A 25645-nucleotide genomic window follows, 5' to 3' on the forward strand; every position below is an offset into this window, starting at 1 on the left:
GTGAATTGTTCAAAAATGATGCAAAATCTGTGAACAAATGTTTTATGTTGAAGAAAAGATAAAAATGCCAAAACCATTAAATGAGCATTTCTAATTTGTAAATCCATCCCATCAATTGAGGTGGTGACTAACAAGTAAATATCTTAGCATTAAGCCAAAACCTACAAGCAGATACTACTTTCTGATCTTTAAAAAAAAAAAAAAAAAAAAAAGCTATTTTTTTAGGAAATTTTCGGGACACAGTAATATCAAACAAAAAACCTAACACAATGACTTAATAGACACAGTACTTTTATCACATATTCAGTATGTTTTAATTTCTTAAAATTTTCTAAATTTTAATCTCATGCCATTTTTGTTTTAAGAATTATAGGATGAAATTATTTACAAAATCATTGTTTTAAGCAATTAATTATTATAAATATTTACTGGAGGCAATTTGTCACTTCTCTTAAAAATTACTTCTGAAAATATTTTTGTTCAGTAAATGAGATGAGAGTGTGTTCATTAAGCACAGCACAAGAAAAGGGTTTGAAAGCTTCTCACTCATTATTATAGGTATTGGCCAAGAATGTCAATGTTTACTTTTGGAGTCAATAATATCAAGTTATATATTTGTTAATCAAAATGTCATTTTATTTTCTTAAATGAATGAATTCTAATCCTTCTAAACATCAGACTGTGTAGCGATTCCTTTTAAAGAGTGTCTAGCTGTCTGTCCCCTTAGGAAACCATGTAAGTGTAGAATTTTCTCAACTGAACTGTTAATAAACATCTTGATCTCCTTCACCTTTCCCTTTAGCTATACTCCTGTGTCAGACTAAATTTTATAAGAGAAAAGCAAGATAGGTTCAGAGCAGAACTAAAAATGGCTGATACTCAAATCATCTGAAGGCTAAATACATATAAATTATGTTCATATAAAATCTCTAAGTTAACTCGTAAACCCAGATGGCATTATTAGGAAATTTTCCTAATTTACTCTTTTGCTGTCTCCAATAAACAAGTAACAAACAGTACTTAAACCTACAAGGTGAATTATATATTACTTGTACCTTTGGGGGCAAAGCTAGATTAAATAAAGAATCAAAGTTTGGTTTAAAAATATATGAAATATTTGTACACTCATTTAAAGTCTGTGCACCGAATATTATAATATTAGTTTCTTTTTGCTTTGAGTATAATCACTGAGATATATAAATTTTGAAATACAACATAATGAAAATCTTTCAGGCTAAAGGTAATACTTAGACCATTTACAGCAAAAAAGAACAGCTCATTGCTATTGTGCCAGAAATTTGGTATATAGGCAATGAACAGATAATGAAATCATTCTGTCATCTTCAATACACAGAGAAATGTTTAATGGAGCTTCCACCTGCCATTTTTTAGTTATATGTAAGGTCTCAATGTCTCTTCACAGTGTTATATTCTGCCTGGTAACACCCTTTCAGCTTTCAATGGCATTAACATCTTCCTTACTAATAACAATGTTGCCCTCAATCTATTCCTTGCAACAATTTAGAAATGCTAAAATTTCACCATTTAACTGACTTTATTCAATCATTGCTTTTATTTACTTGGAAGGTAAATAAAATACATCCAAGAAAAGCAAAATACATCCAAGAGCTCATTTTCTAAGGAAACTTGGGTCATAATTACTAACTCTACTATCAAGTGTCAAGAAAACATCCCTTTTTGAAAAAAGATATTAAGCCTGCTATCATCTTGACATTAACTGGAACTAAGCTAATAAACCATGACAGTATAAAAGCAGCAAGTTGAATAAATGAAATTCCAATAATTGCTTTAAAGATAGAAATTACAACACACATATCACAGGTATTCGGAAAACTAATGTTAAAGCTTGTGTTGCTTTTACTAGGTTAAATCTGATCATTTCTAATTTCAAATATATACTTGGTCTTTTACATAATAAGATCCCAGTCAAAAAAATCAATTCATGGTGCAGGCACAACACTAACTAGTCTGAACCAAAGTAACATTTCTCACTCACATTTTACAAAATTATAAAAAAGATTTGCAGTGACCTTTTTAAACAAAGGAATTACAATGTTAATGAAGAACATATGTACAAATTCCTTTCCTTTTCTGGGCTATAATCCTATTCTGAGAGGAACCAGAAAATACTAAGGCCTACATATTAAAAACATAACAATATTTGGGTATTTCAGGGAAATACTCCAAGAAACTGAGCTACATTAAATTTAAAAATAATAAAATTTGTAGAAAATAAAAACATTCATTTTTCACATGTCAAACTCATTTAACATGGAAAGTAAAAAATCATAGTAATCTTTACATTTTTCACACATGAAAGAGTACATATCTTAATGTATGTGAATATTTATGTGTAGAAAACTATGTATTTACAACAGTACTGAACAATGTCTGCAGTACAGACAAGAAAATTCTAACCTCTAGAATTTATCTTAACAAATAAACTCAATAAATTTTAACAAAAATAGCTTTAAATAAAAATAAAGCTACAAAGGACAGGCCACCGTGGCTGTTATCAGGTTCAAAGGATTACTGTCCAGAGAAAGAAAAAATTTACATTGGATATTTTTACCTGAAAGTCAAACATAGTTAGATATATTTATATACATATGCTTTGGAACAGTCAAAAGTACAGATTTATTTTTACCATAATCAGTAACAGACTTTGGAGCACGTTGCTCTGTTTCAGTATTTCTCTTCTTGTTCTTAGATTTCCACGCATGATACACTTTTAGTCTCCTATGAAATTCTTCTCTGCAAGCTGCCAGGAGCTCAATATCTATTGATTTACACAGAGTCAAAAAAATTAAAAAGTTAACATCCTAATTTATTCACCTAACAAAATTGTGCTGTGGCATATAAAGATATACATAGATCTATCTATCTACCATATCCATGCGCATGCACACACACACACACACACATACACACATAAGGCTTTTGCTTTTAATTTAATAGTACAAAACCAAAAGTAAGTTACTCATAAAGATGAGGAGTTTATAATATTATCTTTTATATTAACAGAGCATTTTCTCAAGCATTATTACTATCTTACATCAGTTGTTCTACATAAGAATGTTGAACTAAACAGGTACTCTATATTTGAAGAAACTAAACCAGAAAGGTTAACAATAAAAAGTCATGCTCAAAAATAATTGAGATTTAGATGCAACACATTTTTTATATTCACAATTATTCAGATCTATTCAGTGAAAAGGAAAAAAACACACTGAGAAATTCTGTCCAAACATGATGTTTTCATTCCTAGACAGAGAGTCCTGAATGCAAACACTGTGATTTAAACAAGAACATAACTATGTGGGGTCCTCTGAATATTGTTTTTTACACAATTTTTCTGTTGGGAAAAAAATAGATTTAAAAATAAATGACTACATTGCTATTTGTCACTCTGTATTCATGTCTAAAAGATTGAGACATGCAGGTATTTAACTATTACAAATAACATTAGAAGAGCCAGTCATTAATGTAGCCCAAACCATAACATGTATTTGCTCCTCCTCTCTGGCCTGGGTAAGACACAGGCAAAATGCACTTGATTTATCAAGTATTTCTTTTGGTTTTCTGAATAAACTAGGTCTTATTTCAAGGGAACAAAGAGTAACAGACCAGTTTAAGTTAATTTACATTATATATATATAATTATATATATGCCATCCCACTCTATATCTGATGTATATGTAAACAGCTAATGTTAAAAAAATACATACATAAACACACACACACACACACACACACATATGTATATATTTCTCAAAATCAAAAAAAGAAATCTTTAACAGACTTAAAAGAATATTGCCAATATAGATATTTATTTTATTATCTATCAGTATGGACCCGTCACATTTTTCATCCTCTGCATACACTTACCACAAGAAGTATTAATGGTATCACGTAGTTCTGCATATTTCCATTTACTAAGATCATGTTTCTTGGTACCAGCAGCTGCCTTGGTGGCTTGTACAGCAGGACCTCTGTAATGATTATATATTTTTGTGTATTTAAACTTGAAACATTGACTAAAGAGCCAAGAAAGTATTCATAAGTTTGAAAACTGGAAACTACTAGAAAAACATAATAATTTTTGTGTCTCTGATAGATGAGATATAAATGGTGTAATGGTGGACTTGGGGTCTATCTCAGGTAGACACCAATGTGTGAGCCCCTGGATTACACCCTCAATACCTGGGAGGGAAAAAAAGGTATACTAAAAGATGGTCAAGTTAATTAAAATTCTCCAGCATGACACTTGATAACCATCTTATATTTTTACATCAGGACTTTTGATCTCATTATTCTAGTTACAGGGACTTCCCCAGAATTCAGTTTAAAAATTCGTATGGATCTATAAACAGCTAATGTTTAAAAAAATACATTTATATGTATTTCTCAAACACAAAAAAAGAAATTCTCAGCAGATTTAAAAGATCATTAGTACACATTAATGGCTTTTCTATGAGCCATTAGGCTGCTCATTTCCATCACCTGCAGGGGCTGCTGAACGTTACAGATGGCCACACCTACTGACTCAGAATCTCCCTGGGCATAAGGACGTTTATGGGGTCCACAGGTAAGTAGCCAAACTGCAACAAAGTCATAAAAGATAGGCTAAAAGAACTGCTAGAGTCTAGAAACACTAAAAGTTCCATAAGAGAATAAACCATACCCTCATACTTAGTGAGTCATAAGAGGTTTTAGGTCAAGAGGTAGATAACTGATTTCAAAGGACACGAGTGGAGTGTTGTATCCTGCACCTTTTAGGAAAAACATTTGAATGAGAAAAAGGAAAGAAAACACTCTAAGATACCCGATAAAATGGGGGTAAATTCAACCTTTTCATAATAATGCTACTCAGAGTGAAGATTTGGTTTTTGTGTATATAGTTTCGATCATTAATCAGAAAATATGTGAATAATTTCTGTAATAATGAACATTACTTTTCAGCAAAAGATTACACTTCGCACATGGCAGACACTCAGAATCAAGCTGCTCAATGTAACAAAGGAGGAGTTGAATCAGACTTTAAGACATGAAAAGAAGGTAGCACAAATATTAATATAACTAAATATTAAAGAACTAAAATGCCATTTCTCAGATTAATGCAAGAAAATTCTATATCATCTAGTACTCGGCAAATATTTCCTTTTAAAGAGGGATAATCAATGTATATTATGAAAAATAAGTATGTTATCACCATTTTACATTTTCAAAAATAATAATCCTAGCAAATAGTCAAGATACAGACAATTAACAAGTGTTACTGAAAAATGCTATTTGAAAGTATATTATGTTCTTCTTGAAGTAAAGGAAATTGTTTATTCAATACTATGCTTAAAATGAAATAAACAAGGTATCTTTGACCCTTTATGGCCTATATGTACTTTCAGTTCAGAGAACAAAATATAGCATGTTTCAAATTGTTTGACATGGTGATTGTCTTCTATATAAGACTAGACATAAAAAAATGTGTGGCCATTTAATCCTGCCTGTATTTTTATGGTAAAATCTGTTTGGGGTTTACTGCAGAATCTGTATTTTTCAAAAACTGTATGACTGGCAATATTCCATGTAGCTTTTTATTCTTAATTGCTTTTCTCAAAAAGAGCCAGCTGTGTGTCAGCAAGGTCTATTACCCTTGACAATAAATTATACTTAAACTTTATTCATATATTCTTTTCTACATGCCTAAACTACCACTCAATAAACTGCCCCTGCCCCCCAAAAAGTTCTTTTTTTGGTCTATTCTTCTAAAAGTCTTTTCTAGAAGAGTAAGCTGAAAATTATTATGGGTTTTGTTGTTGCTGCCTTCTTTTGAAAGGGAAAGTTAATTTATATAGTATAGTTTTATAGATTGTCAGAATACACATAAGATATCAGAATATACATAAGAGCATTTCGATGCTTTTTAAAATATCACTGAATTCAAATTATTATTGCATAAAATATGATTTAAATAATACTAGCTTTCCATTCATATTATTTCAAACAAAAATACACCTGCTTAAAAAAAAACTGGTATTAGAAGAAATCTATGAATGCAATTCATTTAAGTTCTTCCCCTCCTCTCATCTGTGGAGTTAAAATATTAAAATAAAGGTGTAATTGACTATTAGACTTGTTATAAAGATAATCATGTAAACAATACAAATAGTAGCAAAACTGGGTTGATTTTTAATAGTTAGAACTTTTAATTAATTTTGTAACTTCAAAATTGACAATTAAAATGTTATTGATTCACATCCACTTATAAAGGTGATGGACCAGATCCTGTCAGGAAGCTCTTTCCTTTGGGGAGTCTATTTATACAATGGCTTTAAAAACCACTGGTGGAGCAGAGTCCCTCAGGAGCCACACTCTTCCTCCATTTCCCCTTCAACTAGGTGTAGTTGATTCCCAAATTAAGAGAAGCACACTCCTCAGGAGGAGTTAAAAACTACCTTTTTTTCTTCCGGATGAGGGGAAGGAGTCCCTTAATGAGACGGAACTGGTGGGGGCAGGTGATAGGCAGAATGGCAAGAAATTTTCACTTTCAGAAAGCCAATTTATCCTCACTGAGAAACATGAATTTATAGATATTGTTTTTTATCTTTTTCTGTGTTGGGATGGGATAGGGTGAAAGTGACATTTCTTGTACAGAAAATTTAGATGGAAAAAGAGTGGGCCATTCATATAACAGGTTCTAGTCCAAATAATCAAAAGTAATTTTAAATATGATTTTGAGGTGAACATATTTCCCCAAATACCCTGAACTAACCTACTCAAAAATTCTGACATTTCTTTGGCCATTTGTTCCCTATAAGAAAAATGATAATATGACATAGTTATATATAAGATGCATTACATAAGTTACTTAAAAGATCTGAACATATCATTAAAAGTTTATATTTTCATTATGATTATCCATATATTAGTCATTTATAATTATTTTACTTGGTAAAAGTCTAGGATACACTTTCAAATAATCTATTAAACATGGCAAAATTTTTGTTTATATCCTGTTAAAGTTATTTTTTGGTAGAAAATTATTGATAAAATATCTTTAAGCCCATGTTTCTGTATTTCTTATATATAGAACATAAATAGCATGTTCTAAATGTATATGGGAAATTTGGCAGGATATGAATTCTATTTTAGTATTTTTGTACCAGTCTTGCTTAGTAAATATTAATTAGACAAAGCATCACAGTGGTAAACCAAGATAATATATTTTACAGTGTCAGGGTTTAAATACAAATCTGATGTAGTCAAAGCTCTAAAACTCCAAATCAAAGCATTAAAAAAGAAAGAAAGAAAGAAAATCTTACAAACAGTTGCTAAATGGAAGATCTGAAGCATTCTGGCCTTCCAAGGATAAATATTTCCCAAAGCAAAAACTTATTCTTCTTTATTACCCTGGAAACTAACTTTTCTTAATATTTGCTTAATACTGTGAAATGAAACAGAAGTTTCATTGTGCTCATCAACACTTTAACTTCATAATTTTATTTTCCTACTCTTGCTCTTCTACCCTCCTAATCATATTCCCATTCATTCTATTAATCCAACTTTGGAACCTCAAAACCCTACAGATTAGTAAAAACTGTGAGAAAAGAAGCTGAATATATTTGCTACAGGGCAGTTTCCAAGATGCCCTTCTCTTATAATCAACATTGGCTACAATCAGGTACTGGTGGAGGTCTATCTGAGCAAGCAGAGCCAGAGAAAAAGAAATCTTTCAAAACTGATGAGGAAGGACAATAATATATAACACACAAATATAGTCCAATAAAAATCATCTTTTGAGCAATACATTTAATTCATCTAAGTAGTTTCTCAATCTAAGTAGTTTCTCAGAATTTTCTAGCCAACAAATTCAGTATGATTTTGCTAAGTATTATTAATTCTACTATCATCCCACCTCAATGTTTCCTTTTTTTACCAAATCTTTGTTCTAAATCTTACTCCACTGTTTCCCACAGAGGTTTCAAGGGAGTCAAATGCCTTTTCAAAGCTCTTTACCACTTGATCTATAGATTGTACAGAAACTTCTCTGTATACTTTACCACTACAAAGTAGGCAATCTCTACTGAATTATTATTCTTCCTGGCCTCACATTCAGCTACACCTGACCTATACAAAACTCACTACACCAAATTCATTTGACAGAAATGATCCTTGTACACAGGTGTTATTTTTTACTCCAATTTTGCTAAACTATATGCAAATGCTCATAATTTCATCTTAGACACTGGTTGCAAGGCTTATATAACTCAAGCTCAATGGTAACAAAGTGGCTGTCCTAATGAAGGGTGGGCAAACAATGCCTATCAGAGATTAATTTTTGAAATTTCTGGGAGCACTGAAGTAACAACAATGTTGTGGGTGTGCATTCCTGGCATGTACTGTAATATGGAATCAGGAATTTTAAATATCCTGCACAGGAAGAACTGTCCCATGACACATGTAACTTTGACAAGTCTGCCAGACACATAAGGGTGAAATACATACATACAAATACATATTTCACGTATGAACAAAGCTTCACACGTAAACAATATGTTTTTTTGCATGGTTTTAAAACAGAATTTTTCTAGGGACACAAATATTGTGTAATTGAGAGGAAATTGTATATAGTTCTGTTCAGAACTTTAAAAAGGACTGTTCACAATTTCATGGCATTTGAGTTTCTTACACAACATTCCTATATCAATCTGCATTTGTAGTTATGGCATTCATAGAGATTCTATGTATAAGTAAAAATATCTGATTACTTGATTATGTCTTCTGTTGAAATTATACACAAGTAGTTTCATATTAAAATAAATTAATGTTTTATTATAAATGACTACTTGATTATGTCTTCTGTTGAAATTATGCACAAGTAGTTTCATATTAAAATAAATTAATGTTTTATTATAAATGACTATCTTTTTCTTTTTCCTTTATATGTATTTTTTGGAAATATTTATAGGTTACATAATCTATAAAATATTTGCTATTCATACTAATGTCTGACAGAGCTGGGAATCATCAAAATAAAGGTTACATATGGAATCCTGAAAGCTGTTAAAATTCAGATTTTATTTATATCCCAAGTGTTACTAGTATTCACTCTCTGTGGGGAGATTTACATTACAAAAAAGATATTACATATGTAACTTCAGACTATGACCTATTTCAGATATTATTAGAATTAATTATATTCTTAAACCTGAATATTTTACTTATTTATTTCTCCATACCTGCTGCTATAAAGATGTAAGGGGTAAGGAAAAGTTAAAAATATGTAAAATAAACTATCAACATTTAAGCAAAGACAACACACATAAAAAAGAAATCAAATCAAAAACTACTGAAATTGAGCATCAAACATTTTCCTCAGTAAAGGAAAAAAAATGAAACAATATTATCTCACTCTCTTTTACTAAAATGAAATAAACTACTCCCTGGAGGAAACCAACTCCCCACAAAATATCCATACTCTATTAAAAAAAAAGGAAAGGAAAATGACATACGGTGTCATTTTAGGTCTTGTTCCATCATTTCTGTGAAAAGAATATATTTTAGTTAATATCATAATCAACTCTGAATTGTAAAACTACATTGGGTCAATTTGTGTTTCAATTATTTTATTCATGGGATTAAAAATTCAATCATCTTTCATCTGTAAGAGATCACTCAGAATTTTCATATATTTTTAAAATCTTCATTAAAGTAATTATAAAAGAATAAATGAAAAGCATTCAATGAAAATTAAAGAGCAAATTCATCTAGATTGGAAAATTTGTACATTGTGAGATTCATTCTTAACAGAAACTGGATATTACTTTACAATTTCAGGTAATTTGAAATTGTTACTTTGCATCAAGGTTCATGTATGTAGTTGATTTAGATTATATTTTAAAACATGTGGAAAATGATTGTTACTTAGAAGTTACTCCACAGGAATCTAAGCTGGAAAAGCAACTTTATATTGTTTATTGTAGCAAAATCCATCTGCATATATTTACACATCACAGAGCCCATGGAAATTTTCATGCTGTTTCTTACAACTTAATTTATTTGGAGAAGTTTCATTCATAAATTTGATATAGAAAGAATTCAACGCTAACAAAGGTAAAATAAACATTCAAAAACATTAAATTATAGTCCATGGAATAAAACTATCAAACATAGAATATTAATGTAAAAACATTATCCATAATGAAGTGCTGATGTTTGTAGTATGGAGTATAAAATAATCACAACAAGGGAAGGAGCTCAGAGAACATGAAGGTCATAGAAGAAGGCTGCAGAGGAGGAGGCATCTAGGGCTATACCACAAAAGAACCAATTCACTCTTCTGCCTTTAAAGTCATAATGGCTTGCATACCTCATTATTCAATAATGGTCCCATAGACTAGATAATTATGCTTAATTTACACTGCAGGTAACTTGTCATTTACATGATTTTACCATGAAAATCCTAAATGTCTACTCTTTCTAGAGTGGACTCACCCTGAAAGAAGTGTACCTTCCTGAAAAGAGGAAAGTAATCTACATACAGGGCAGTGACTTGCACACAGCCTGTGGAATGGCAGTGGATATAGCTTACTCTTTCAAATGCATAAACATAAAGCTTGACAATGAATGCCAATAATTATTCTATTAGTGAGTCACTAAGAAATGAACTTCACCTACAATAAACCCTGCTCTATCCACTGTTGTGCTGCAGCATAGACATTAGAGATAGCAGCTGTCAGAGCAGGGCTTACTCGAAGTCTGGCCTAGCTGCTAGGCAATTCTCTAGTCATCCCAACAGACACAGGTGAAAAGAACAGGAGAGCAGCTGAGCCAAGTCTGCATATACAAAAGGCAAAATATTTTAATTATAATGGTCTCAAACCCAAAAGCTTAATAATAACACCTTTTGTTTATAATAGATCTAGAAAGTTCATTTACCCTAACATACTTTCATATATAATTCATACTTGAGAGCTTCTCAAAATAATCATTTACTAGAAAAAGGCAACTTAACAAACCCTTTTCTTCCCCATCTGTGTTTTTAGCTAATTAAAATTGCAATTTCCTTATGATTCACCTTGCAATTTGAACCCAGGTCTTTTCATTTCACAAAGAAATAGCTCCATCTAGTGGTTGTAATTTAACTATAGTTTATTACAGTTAACTGTATTTTGTTATATATGTTTGCCTCTCAGTAAATATACACACATATATTCATAAAGTATATATGTCAACATATGGAGGAGTCCTACAAGCTAGTTTTGGTTTTTCTTACAAATAAATTATCAAAACAATTACTGTTTCCTTCTTATAAGTTTTAAATGAAAAATATTAAAACCTCCCTGAAACTTCTTGTGAAGTATTAAGAATTTCCATATTCTTCCACACTCCTTTATGATATTTAGAGATATCATTCAGAAATCAGAGGAGCCCAAATATTTCAATACGATTAACCTCCTTTATTGGGAAGGAACTCCTTTTATTCTGAGACACTGGAGGGTAAATCTCCTTTCAGAAATATGGTTTTAAAAAAAATTGGGCTTTAGGAAAATAAAAAAATCCTAAACAAAAAACTGCATACAGTACAGTTAATAATTTCTCTCAGTGCTTGACAAGAACTTGGAAATTATATGTCTACCTAATATGTAATACTCTTAAAGACAACTTCAGAATAAAAGTTGAGATGTTTTCTTAACAGAGTACTCACTAACTGAAATTTTATTTTTCAACAGTTCAACAATTTAATGGCAAATCAACTGTTTCATTCATTTGGTTATAAAAGCAGATATAACTTAAATGATTTTACTTCAAACATAACAGGATCTAAGGGATATGATTTTCTCCTATTCTCTTTTACATGTAACTGAAAAGCAGAGAGATAAAAAAAGAAATGGAGAAGGTGCAACCCTCCCACACAAGGGCCCCAGTACCTCCGAAGTGCCTGGTCACCCTGGGCCTCATCACTGATGAGCTCAGATTCACTCTGGGCGATCCGCAGGGCCAGCTCCCTGTCCCTGCGCTCCTGCTCCAGAACTGCTTGCTGCTGGGACTCCTCTTCCCTCTGTCGGGCCAGCTGCTCCTCCACCTCAGCCTACCAAGCAAGACAGCCATTTCACCAAGAGTTCTTCACATGTTACTTGATCACTCTTCATTAATACTTAAAATAAAAGGAAGACCTAATGGTTCCTTAGTTCTAAATGCTTTCTTATTAAGAACTAAGGATTACATTTATTATATGTTATATGTGTGTGTGTGTATATGTATGTATGTGTGTGTGTGTGTGTGTGTGTGTGTATAAAATAATCGTACACATAGGGGCTGGGGTTGTGATTCAGTGGTAGAGAGCTTGCCTAGCATGTATGAGGTACTGGGTTCGATTCTCAGCACCACATATAAAAATAAGTGAATAAAATAAAGGTATATATCAACATCTAAAAAATATATTTTTAAAAATTATACATATATAATTATATATTACTATGTATACCATACATATTTAATATATATATTCATATATTACATATTAATATAATTTATATAATATATATTAATGGATATATATTATTTAACCACAAATCTCTAAAGTCTTATTTTTTTCCTATATTATCATTAATACTTCACTTTCCCAAAGCCAATAGAAGGCAGAAGAACTAGAGTTCCACCATTCTAAAACTACAGTTCGAATATCCTAAACATCACAGTCCGAGTATCCCAGCAGGTGAATTAACACCAGTACCCACACTGAAGATATCCGAATTTAAAGTGCAGGTTATGCTTAAGTATATATTATGAAAGCCCAGAAAAACAGAAATTCAATTACATGATCAATTATTTTCAGACATGAAACTTTTTAAATATGGTGGGATAGAGAGAATATCTAACCTATTAATACCCATATCTACAAAGTTTTTATACATAAATTATAACATAAGTGAATGTTCACTGACATTCCCTAGGTGTAATAGAAATATAATATGTTCTAAATGCTTTAACATCTATAACTTTCTCAATGTTCCCAACTATGACTCATCCACATTCTAAAGAGACACTGTGGCCCACAGTCACTATTTGTGAAGTATATGATGACATAATTTCTGTCAGTGACAGAGCCTGGATTTGAACTCATTTCCCCAGCTCCATAATTCCTTCAGAACTGTCTTTGGCCTGTAAGATAAACTAGTGATGGCTTATTACCAAACCAAGATCTTATTTTTACTTCTTCTATAACTTTGTACATTATACCTTGATAGAAATTCAGTCAGTAAGTATATACCTGAATACGTTTTTCATCATCTTCCCTTTTCTTTCTCTCTTCTTCTTCTTGTTTTCTCTTTGCTTCCATCTCAAGTTTCCTAATAAGAAATAAAAAACTCTTCAAAAATTTAACAGAAAATAAGGAATTCTTCAGAAGGCAAATTAACTATTAATAAATAAAGATAACAGAATAGGAACCCAACCTGTTGGCCACATACATTCTCAACTTATTTTTAATAAAATTTATACTGCCAGCAATATGTAAATGAAACAATTATATTCTATAACCTATAACACCTCTAAATTGACTTGGTTACAAGGCCTAACTGTAAGGTCCTAATTATGCATAATTCTTTCTATCCCCTTTTCAAACCAAACAACCCATATTTCTTCTGTTTATCCTGTAATTGCAATTTTCCAAAACACTATCAATTTTAAAACTGCAAAAAAATAGAAGTACCTTTTTCTATCTTATAAAATGAAATACAAGCCATAGCTTTAAGAAGTAGTTAAGAAATCCTCAAGGGTAAAAGTCTAACCAAAACTCAAGATTACCTAGTTCAAGTATCCCTTGTCCAAAATAGTGGGAGAGGAGTGGTTCAGATTTTGATTTTCTATTTCAATTTTGAAATATTTCCTTTCTTCATCCATCCCTCACTCCCTTCCACCTTACCCCTCTTTCTTTCTTCTCCAGTATAGGGAACTGAACCCAGCAGTGCCCTATCACTGTGATATATCTCCACCCCTTTTTATTCTTTATTTTGTGACACAGTCTCACTAAGTTGCTGAGGCTGGCCTTGAACTTGACCTCCTGCATCAGCCTCAAGCAGCTGGGATTATAGGCATGAACCACCGAGCCCAGCTGGATTTGGGAATATTTTCAAAAGCTTTACCAGTTGAGCATCCCTAATCTGAAAATCAGGCTGTATATGACAAGCCCATAACCAACATCATGAATGGGACGCGGGGAGTGGAGGGAAAACCTGAAAGCATTCCTTCTTAGATCAGGAACAAGGCAAGGGTGTCTACTTTTACCACTCTTACTCAATATACTACTACTAGAAGTTCCAACTAGAGCTATTAAACAAGAGAATGAAAATAAAAAGGCATACAAATAGAAAAGGTGAAGTTAGATAAATTCTCTAAGTAGATGATATGACTCAATATATAAAAAAACTAAAGACTCCACTGAAGACTATTAGAACTGATAAAATCGGTAAAGTAGAAGCATATAAAACATGTAACATATCTAAAACATGTAATATATACAAAATTAGTAACTTTTCTATACATCAATAATGAATTTGTTTAGAGGGAAGACATAGAAAAGCCTGATACACCATGCACACAAACATGTGCACGCACACACAAATTATTTAAGAATAAATTTAGCAAAGAAAGTGAGAGACCTATTTGAGGAAAATCACAAAACATTAAAGAAAGAGATTGAAGAAGACACTAAAAATTGGAACAGGGCTAGGGTTCTGGCTCAGTGGTAGAGCACTCGCCTAACATGTGTGAGGTGCTGGATTCAATCCTCAGCATCACATAAAAACAAATTTTAAAAATAAAGGTATTGTGTCCAACTACAACTAAAAAAATTTTTAAATGTTGGAATGACTTCCTTATTCATGGACTGAAAAAAATAATATAGTTAAAATGTGCATACTGGGGGTGAGACTGTGGCTCAGTGTTGGGAGTGCTTGCCTAGTATGTGTGAGACATCGGGTTCAATCCTCAGCACCACAAAAAAATAAATAAAATAAAAATACTGTGTCCATCTACAACTAAATTTTTTTAAATGCCCATACTATGCAGATTCAGTGCAATCTACACTAAAACTCCAATGGCATTCTTCACAGAACTAGAAAAAAACAATCCTAAAATTCACATGGAAGAACAAAAGACCCAGAATAAGCACAGCAATCCTGAGTAGAAATACTGTAGTATGGTTTAAAAACATACTACAGAGCCACAACAACAAAAACAGCATGGTACTTGCATAAAAACAGAGACCAATGAAATAGAATAGAGTACACAGAAATAAAACCATGCAGCTACAGCCATCTGATTATTGACAAACGTGCCAAAAACATGATCAAGAGTGAGAAAACTGGGTATCCACATGCAGAAGATTGACACTTGATTCCTCTCTCACTCTAAAAAGAACTAACTCAAAATGAATCAAAGATCTTAATGTAAGACCTGAAATTACTGGAAGAAAACAGGGGAAATACTTCAAAATATAGGTATAGGCAATGATTTTCTGTATGGGACTCCAAAAGTTCAGACAAAAGCAAGAATAGACAAATGAAATGACATCAAAATAAACAGCAAAGGAAACAATCAACATAGTAAAGAGATGATCAACTGAAGGGGATAATGTATTTATCAGCTATTCATCTGACAGAGTTATCACCAGAAAATATAAAGAACTCAAAATACTTAAAAAGAAGAAGTTAATGCAATTAATAAATGGGCAAATGATCTGAGCAGACACTTCTCAAAAGAAAAAATACAAATGGTCAATAAATACATGAAAAAATGTTCAAAGTTATCAGCCAGCCATCAGGGAAATGCAAATCAAAACTACAATGAGATATGATCTCACCTGTTAGAATGACTATTATCAAAAAATAATAACAAATGCTGGTGAAGATGTGAAGAAAAATAAACCTTTACATACTATTGGTGGGAATTTAAATATGTACAGTCTCTAAGGAAAACTACAGAGAGATGCTTCAAAAAACTAAAAACAGCTACCATGTGATTCAGCTGTCCTACTCTTGGATACATATCAAAAGGAAATTAAGTCAGCATACGTAAAAAGATTCCTTAATGCCCATATTTACTGGGGCACTATTCACAATAACTAAGATGTAGAATCAGCCTGGGTGCCTATCAGCAGATGAATGGGTTTAAAAAATACAGTATATATACACAATGGAGTATTATTCAGCCATAAAGAATTAAATCCTGTCAATGTAGCCAAATGGATGGAACTAGAGAATATCATTATTAAATAAAAGTATCACATATCACATGTTCTCTCTCATACTTGAAAACTAAAAAACAAATAACAAGTCAAACTGAAAATAAAATCATGATTACTAGAGACTGAGAAGGATACCTGAAGGGTGAGAAGGGTCAGAAGAAGCGTGGATGTACCTGATAAATGCACACAGTATGACATAGGGAAATATCAGCGAATTCCACTAATATGTATAATTAATGTTTTAATTTAAAATTTTGCAATTTGAGCACCAACATGCCACCCAAAAAGCATCAGACTTTATAAAGTATTTCATATTTGGAATTTGTGAATTAAAGATTCTCCATGTAGTTAAAATAATTTTATGCAACTATTATAAAAGCTTATTTTTTCAAATTATAAATTTATTCTAAAACTAGTTCATTAAATTAAGAATATGGCTTTAGAAATAGTCATTAACCATTGTCTAAATTGCCAAGAATTCACTCTTCAATTCAGTTTCTAATGCAAAACAATATAAATGCCCTACATTCGCCTTTCCTCCTCTTCCTTCCTTCGACGCTGTTCATCTTCTTCACGTCTTTTTCTTTCTTTTTCCATTTCTTCTTGTATACGCCTCAGCCTTTCTGCTTCCTCCTGCTGCTGTTTTTTCTTCTGTAATGCACTGAGAAGCTCCTCTGAACTTTTAAGTAGGGCATCATACTCTTTATGTATTTGTTCCCTGGTCATCATAGTGGACTTAAAAAACAAAATAATAAACATGTATTTAGAAAAGTGATCTCTTCTGTTACACAATAATGTGAGTATGCTCAACACTACTGACCTGAGCACTTATGTGTGGTTAAGATAATAAATTTAAAGTTATGGTTTTCAAAATTTAAAAAAAACTACTCCAATACATACACAAATGGGAAAAAAAAGAACAAGCAAACAACAAAGAAATGGGAAAGCTGATAAGCCCATATCTTTGCTGTAATGTTTATACATTAAATAATATTGAAACACTGTTCTTAAAAAGTTGTATCTGTCCCCAAACATTTGATTCTATTTAATACCAGCAACTAAGTCACCGACAGTAGGTGAACTCTGGGTAAAGCAATATAATTCTACTTAAAAATTATTTTTTTATGGAAGGAATGAGTAATTCATTTAGCCAAAGTATACTCTCTGTAATAATATTGTTCCAACAGTACCTAAGGAATATTTAAGAAATTACTCTCACATCTAAAATTGTTGGGTAATTTTCCTATGTTAGCCTTCAAAAAATGTGGCTGAGTTAATTTTAATTGATACTGCTACCCCATAAACAGAGATGGCCCTTGACAAATCTGTAAAATCAGCCAAGTCCATCAACAGTGCTTTCATTCTTCTCTTGATCATTTTCATCCTTTTTACCTCAAAGATTTACCATTGTAAAATATACATCTTATACATAAAATATGACAAAAGGCTTACTTTAAGGAATTTATAATATGCATATATATACTGACCTATGAAACTAGCTGAGAAAAACAGCAAAACCTTACAATGTAATTAAGGAAAAGATTCACTAGATACAAAAAAGAAAAATTTAAATCCCAGTAGTAATCATATAAGTGAAAAATCAAGCAAAAGCTTCCCCATCTTTTCCTACAAAATCAAAGCAGAAATGGCTATGACCACTTTTATAACAGTCCATTATGTTATAGTCTCTATGAAGATAAGGTATTAATACTGAAAAAGCATATGACATAATGACAGAGATTTTAAAAACTGAATGTATATAAAGAACAAAATAAAAATGTATGCATAATAAAAAAAGATTTTGAGGGAAATATATAATAGTGTACTAGCGATTGTGCTAGCAATGGCTATAAAGGTGTTTTTTGACTCTATCTTTAAATTTCCAATGATATTATATTACTTTTATTCTTTAATAATCAATCTCAAGGAGGCCTTGGGATATAGCTCAGTGACAGAGCACCTGCTGAGCAGATATGAGGCCCTCATTTCTATCCCAACGCTGTCATCAAACTAAACAGCATTAGTCCTCTATGAATCATGACTATGCAAAAGTTTAGCATCAAAGGATTATATTTTAGTTACTCTTGGTGGGGGGGGGATATTTTCCTAACAACAAATGAAACTGCATAAAAACTATTCCTTTTTATCTTTCTGCTATGAAACTTTTCAAACACAGAAGAAGAAAGAACAACATAATGAGCATCCATTTATCAACATTTTGAACACTGGAAAAATAAGGACATTTTTCTATATGATTTCAATACCAATAGCAAAGGGCATTAAACTAAATAAAAGCCAAAGTCATTTGGGCTAAAATTACATACCTTAATTTTGGCCATCAAAGCATCAATGGAAATTTCAAGATCTTTGATCTGTTTATTCACCTGTGGTTTTCCATCTTTCAATGCATTTACTACTTCATTAAACTTATCAAGTCGTTTTTTCAGCGTGCCCACCTTAATCAAGCCATCAATGCTGTAGAGAGAATATTTCATCAGTCAATTAACATTACCATTTAATGCTATAAGAAAATTTTTCACTAATAAAAAGCTAAAAATACATTGCCAAACTGGAGATTTCACTTGTGTTTTCAATTTTTCTTAGTATTCTCTTTTTCAGATCTCTTATTGAGGGGGAAAAATGAAATATGGCTGTGAATGACAATGATGCCTTTCAATACAATTGAGGTTTTCTATCAGCTGAGAGAAAATTCAAATCATAGAACTTGAAGAAGTCATCTTAGAATCACTTTAAAAAGGTATGATGAATCAATAGTCATTCAGAACTCCAAGGTTAAAAAGTCTAAATTAGTAATGAAAAGTTTAAATACGAAATAAAAAACAAATTTACAGTGAAACAATATAATTCTTATGGATAATCTTGAAAGGATTATGGTCAAAATAGCAAAGAGATATTTTTTTATCAAGAAATTCAAATCCCTTAAATAACCAAAACAGTTTCTTTCAACTATTTATTTCAATCTTTTACAATGCTTGCATTTTTGTAAGCCATTTCAAATCCTTATGTAGGATGAGGCAAGTAATGAATAAATTAGTTAATTTCAAATAAATATTATAAATAATAGACTAACATATAATTTTACAAAAAGCATGAGATCCAAACTGTTTTTTATTAAGCATTTATTGCTGTTTTACATTAGGATAGTTAGGTTTTGTAGGGTTCCTTAGGCACCATTCATCTTACCGAGGTTTGTGTCTCCTTTTGCAAAGCCACATCCGAACAGTTTTCTGCATTTTAATGCAAGCTTCAGCTCGATATTTTATTTTGTTTTTCACTGTGTGAAAGTATAAAGTAAATGATATTATTTCACTTAAATTGCATAAATTTAAATATTTTTTAAATCAGCACTCATTTTTAAAAAGTAATTGTCAAGAAATATAAATCTGAATGCTTATTAACATTTCTTTAATTTGTTATACTTCTTAAAAATAAAAAGTACATCATGTACGTGGCTGGATTTGCGCTTGAAATGCATTATTTCCTTTTTATGCTATTCTAAGAAATATGAACAGGTATATCCTTAGAAAAGAATTTACCTGTGAATTAGTTTAGAAGATACTTACACTATTATAACACTTTGGAAATTCACAATCAACATATTGGATGAGGCCTCTGAGAAGCCTATAGTAAAGAAATCTTTTTAACTTTGGGTACCCACAATTTCCTAACACAATGTCACCTTGAAACATTTTTTTCAGAGCATCCCTGTTCAAATTCTGCAAAGATCCTTATCTGTTTACTGACCTCAGTAAATCTGTACAACTAAATCCACAAATACATAGAATAGCACAGGTCATTGTAATATAATGTACTCTCCATCATAATCAACATACAGATAAAAGCACTGAATTACCATAACAAATATGCTTGTATTTTACTTGAAAATGATGAGGAAAAGAGGTTCTATTATCTTTTTCTTTATTATAGTTGTCTTTTTATCCATATTCATAATTTTCTAACAAAAGATTTCAGTAATAATCTTTGTTTAAATGGTCTCTCTCCATTATGTCAAAGGAATTTCATTTTTCTATTGATAAGGAATAATTTAATGAATCTTCTTCATGTACCTAGCAGTATTTCAAGTACTCTGGTGGGGGGATTATAAATTTAATCAAATTATAGATTCTCAATGCCCCAAAATTAAAGATTTTTGCCACTGACCCTCAACTAAGTAAAAAATATTCTGCCCCACCCTTGCTTTGGGTCAGAGATAAGTATGGCCTAGCAGAAGCACATAGACAAAAGCAGCTTAGTCCAATGCATCAAAGACCAGGGTCTGAAAGGGGAATGGTAGAACAGGATGCAAGGATGAGGCAATACCCTGTTTTACAGGATCCTGAAAGATCTTCTAAGAATTCAGACTTTGCCTCTACTGGTTTTGGGTATACAGCAAGGACTCTGGGAAGCCAGGAACACCAGCTTGGGAGCTGCTCAAGTTATTACACAAGTGGGATAAAGAGGCTCCACTACGGTACTGGAATACAAAGTAAATAATTACAGTATTTGGAGAATAAATCAGTAGGAGCAGATGATTGACAAGATTTCAGGAATAAGAAAGAAGAGATGATTGTAATCCTGAAATTTTTGAAGTGTGTATTAGAGATGCCACACAGGCAGAAAAAGTTCTGGTTTAAATCTGAGAGATTGAAGAGTGGTATTGTGGGTTGAGGGGAGAAAGAGAAAAACGAATCAAGATACTAAGTTCTGTTCTGTTTAGAACATAATGAAATTAATATTACTTAACAAATTCAGATAGGGAAAATAAGAATCATGCATTCAAAAAAATAAAATATAGAAAGTCTACAAATGCTAATACACACTAGATACAAAGTGCTGCCAGAAGAATCGGACACAGTGTGAACCAACATCACGATCCTCTTGCCTAGCATCCACCTCTGAGACAGCCTTATAACATGCACAAACCACCTTACTTCCAAAGTAATAAAACATCCTGAAATGAAAGAAAACACTCACGTTTGATGACCGACAGGGAACACCATTGAACTTTCTTCCAGCGACTGCAGACTAGCCAATGATTGACTTTCTTAACCAACTCTGCTAAGTGATCAGGGTCAGACTTCATAATCTGATCAAATTCTGCAAACTAGAAGGTAAAAATAACATAACAGTAGTATTAAAAGATAAATGTGTTTAAACACACAGAGAAAACAAATATAATTCAAATCCAAAATCTAACTTTCTGAAAATGGCTGCATGCCAATTTACACAGACATCTTTTAGAGTAGATAGCAAACACAAACACACTTGACTTCTTCTATGAAGAAGTCTTTCTTCTTCCTTTCTTCCTTCCTTCAGGATCATTTTTTCTTGGGGGGGGAGGGGAGTGTGGGGAGGGGGAGGAATAACAGATTCAATAATAAAAGAAAATGATGATCTTAAATAACTATAGAGGGTTAGCAAAAAGGTTTTTGGTTTCTTTTTTTAGAATTTTTTTCACAATAACTTTATTTTATTTATTTATTTTTATGTGGTGCTGAGGATTGAACCCAGGGCCTCACACGTGCTAGGCAAGTGCTCTGCCACTGAGCTACAGCCCCAACCCAGCAAAAAGGTTTTATTGAGGAAAAAAATGAAAAAGGATTAATATATCTCACCCACTGAATCACCCACATTCTTGGATATCCACATACTGCACTTGATAAGTAAAATTCAGCTATGTTTATCAGGTTCCAGCAAAACTAGTCTGTCATTCCCAATCCCCAGGCCCATTTTGAACAAAGATAAGACATTGCTACTAACAGAGATAACACAGATAAAACATTTATTTGGTTATTAAGAAATAAAATATATTATTTCCACTATTTACCACCAAATTCCAAAATGGCTTTTCTCCTTTATCAAATGTCCCACTAAAATACTAAGATGTCACAATATCATCAACCATCAATGTAATCATTTGCTATAATAAAAATTAAAGGTAACATAATGAATTGAAGCTCTCTTTGAATCTTTGCCATAAGCTATCAACAAATCCTCATTTTTCAAGAGGTAAATAAGACCAACAAGTTTCTTTATAAAGTTATTAATTCTTAAATAATTACTTAAGCTCTGAAACAATGGAAGAGTTGAATTTATGAGAAATATTTATGATTAAAGCTAAGCCAACCATAAACTATAATTTATAGATTTTTTTTTCCTCTTATTTTTTTTCTTTCATAGGAAAGGGTATGGGTTCTCTGAAATAAAAATATTCACAGGAAAGTATATATAATGGTAACATATACATATACTTCATCTCATACTCAAAAAATGTAAAATCAGATTTACTATGATGAATTTACCCTTAAGATATTTGAAATATATTTATTTATTAATGATTCTGATAAGCTGAACTAGTATTATTGGCTATTTAAAATACAATAACAATTGTATTTAAAACTATGAAGATACAATTTACTAAATCAACATTAAAGAAGAAAGGAATGGTGAAAATCATATTAGTAATAGATTTTGAACAGCATTTAGGTATTTCTGTATGAAATACATTTAGTTATAAGGCATTCTACAACTGATTTGAATGTTAAAACTATAGGATTATGTTAGCCCCCCAAAATTATGTTATATACAAAAGTATTTGCATATTCATTCTAGAGTTTGACAGAGATCCATACAAACTCCAGAGCAACTTCCTATAATTTATATATCTACCATATTCTAATAAAATTTATTCCCACAATGAAGACTCCAAAGTGCTACAAAATCTCAAAATCAATGAAGACTAATATGCTTTAGAAAAGTTTTCAATTTGTGTAAAGTGTTAAAATTTTCTGGTTAGCCCTATTTTAAGTAAAAAAAAAAATGTCAATTAAACAATGTTCTGATTCTAATACTGAATAAAATTGTAAAATTTATATAGAGTACTATAATATCTAAATTACAAATTTCTCACAAATAGGAAAAATGTGTGTACATATACACACATTATATATTTTTTCATGCCATTAGTAACCATATAATTCAAGAATAATATGAATCACTGATACTTAAAAATGTTTACTAACTCCAACTATCTGCATTAATGATGATAAAATTTTAAAGAAAAATATATTTACCTTGCCAGGTCTAAAAAATACTTTTGTTAATCCAAACTGGTAGTCGATTTCATTTAAGCCCAAAGCTTTAAAAAGAGCCTACAAAATTAAAGTTAAAAAAGTTAAATTCCAACTAATATTTAATAAAAAAGAGTTTACTGCTAAGAAACTTTTAATTTATGTAAAATCAGATTTACTATTTGTACCTTACAAAATAGCCTTGGATCCAATCTTGCAAGTTTCTCTGGCATAAATTTTTTATACATGTTGTAGAGTTCATGAAATGAAGCTCGTGATGGGAAACCCCCCTGCATCAAGTCCAAAACAGACACCATACCTAGATTCATAAACACAAATCACAGCCAGTCATGTGCAGAAGTCCAAAATAACTCATGAATGACCAATTTTTAAAATTAATATTTAAGAAAGGACAATTTACAGAAATCATCAGCAATGAAAGATTACATAGCGAATACACTTCTAATCATTATGTCTCAACTTATCTACCACCTAAAATTACTATAGTCAAATTCCATCTAAAACCAATATCACTAAAGGCAAACTACTGTTCTCTACAAAGCTCCAGCCTATTTTATATCTTTTTTTATGCTAGGCATCTCTCCATTACATCCCAGTATACCAAACAAAGCCCAGTAGAAGTCCACTTTCAAAGATCTGAGGTTAAATTTAGAACAACATTTCTAACAGAGTCTCCAAAAAGTGGTCAAATATATTCCCAAATTCTCCCTAGTACTTAAAAACAGCAAAAGGAAAGGAAAGGAAAGCTCACTACTCAATATAAAGACGCTCTTAGAGAAACTAATCTATTGGGATGATAAGTCTATAAGATCAATATCTGTTACCAGTGTAATTCTAAGAAGTGGTGAATCTGAGCCTTGAGGCAATATGAGCTTTTAGGAATTAGGAAAAATGTAAAATACATTGGGAAAAGTTCAAGGACTAGCGATAATGCCAAGATTTTGTTCACAATGAAACCTGAATTTTAGTCTCTGGGACTACTAAAATCAATGGAAAAAATAGATTATTTAATAAATAGTGTTATGATAAATGGCTTGCTATTTGGAAAATGAAAATAATGTTAGACCCTTACTTTCTTCTTTATATCAAAATAAATTTCTGCTGGTCAAAAATTTTAGTTAAAAAAATGAAACTCTAAAAATTTTTAAGTGAATTATTATTTTAAAACAATCTTATAAGAAAGATAGTATTTCTAGGCAACCATATTTAATTTTAGACTATTGACTGGCAAAGGTACAAAACATCAATAGTATTCAGAGTTGATGACTATGTAGAATAACACAGGCATACAGTCATAGAGTAAATGAAGACAACAATCTTGGATGGCAATTAGAAAACACCCATCCCTTTGGTTCAGTAATTTATATTTCTCTGAGCCTACCCTACAACCCTTCATACTTGTAAGTTAAGATATTTGTGGAGAATATCCAGATATCCACAAGATCACTGTTTGTAGTGTTTCCTGATTAAAAGATGCTACAACTATATGCTGGAATATAACACATTAATTTTAAAAGAATAGAGCAAAATTTAATCTGATTAGTATAAGAAATATAACTAAATAAAAAAGCATAAAGTATATGGTGATTAATGAAACATAAAGACCATCATTCTTATAAGAAAAAAAATTCCAGAACTAGACTTAGTTCTAGGCTCTGCTTGGAGAAATAAAAACAAGGTTTGGTTGGTATTGCCACAGATTTTACCACCTCTTAAGTTTCTAGGCTTGCTTTATCTCTGCAAATTATGAACTGGTTCATAGAAGGTCATTAAGAATTTCATGGAGCTTAACAAATTACTAAGCCTACAATGGACTTCTTAATACTTGAAGTTAATTTTTGAGCTGAAAAATAGAAATCAATGACTATAAGTCAATACTCTTCTAAAAACTCCCAAGACCTGGCTCTTAATCTGGGAGTCTGATAAACAGCTGTTCCATACACTGCTGGCTGGTATACTCAGAACTACCCTTTCTCTGGACAGCACAGCTTCAGTTTCACAGAGGAAGACAACCTACTTTCTCTCACCTTTTTGTACTTTGTCCTGATATTGGATGATAAGAAGTTTTTAGAGCTACGATCCCAATTCTTTTTATTTTTTATTTTGAAACAGGGTCTAAGTTACCTAGACTGGCCTCAAACTTGTAATTCTTCTGCATTAGTATCCAGAGTAGCTGGGATTACAGGGGTACACCACCACACCCAACTGTCATTACAGTATTTTAGGCAAGTAAAAACAATGATTAGAGCTGAGTTGTAAAGTA

General features: G+C 31.5%; 1 protein-coding gene across 1 annotated transcript in view; it reads right to left on the bottom strand.

Annotated features, from left to right (window-relative positions):
• Window positions 1-25645, bottom strand: part of Myo6 (myosin VI) — a 136325-nt gene that overhangs the window by 3631 nt on the left and 107049 nt on the right. The window contains exons 21-33 of the mRNA XM_026409529.2: window positions 23550-23680; window positions 23365-23442; window positions 21266-21395; window positions 19475-19565; window positions 18595-18745; window positions 16797-17005; window positions 13295-13373; window positions 11952-12112; window positions 9534-9563; window positions 6794-6832; window positions 3910-4013; window positions 2669-2800; window positions 1-27 (exon numbers count right to left, since the gene is read on the bottom strand). Of these exons, the coding sequence (XP_026265314.2) occupies window positions 1-27; window positions 2669-2800; window positions 3910-4013; window positions 6794-6832; window positions 9534-9563; window positions 11952-12112; window positions 13295-13373; window positions 16797-17005; window positions 18595-18745; window positions 19475-19565; window positions 21266-21395; window positions 23365-23442; window positions 23550-23680 (1362 nt within the window). The remainder of the gene's footprint in view (window positions 28-2668; window positions 2801-3909; window positions 4014-6793; window positions 6833-9533; window positions 9564-11951; window positions 12113-13294; window positions 13374-16796; window positions 17006-18594; window positions 18746-19474; window positions 19566-21265; window positions 21396-23364; window positions 23443-23549; window positions 23681-25645) is intronic.

Source organism: Urocitellus parryii, chromosome 8, assembly GCF_045843805.1.
Source record: "Urocitellus parryii isolate mUroPar1 chromosome 8, mUroPar1.hap1, whole genome shotgun sequence".
Classification (NCBI taxonomy): Eukaryota; Metazoa; Chordata; class Mammalia; order Rodentia; family Sciuridae; genus Urocitellus; species Urocitellus parryii.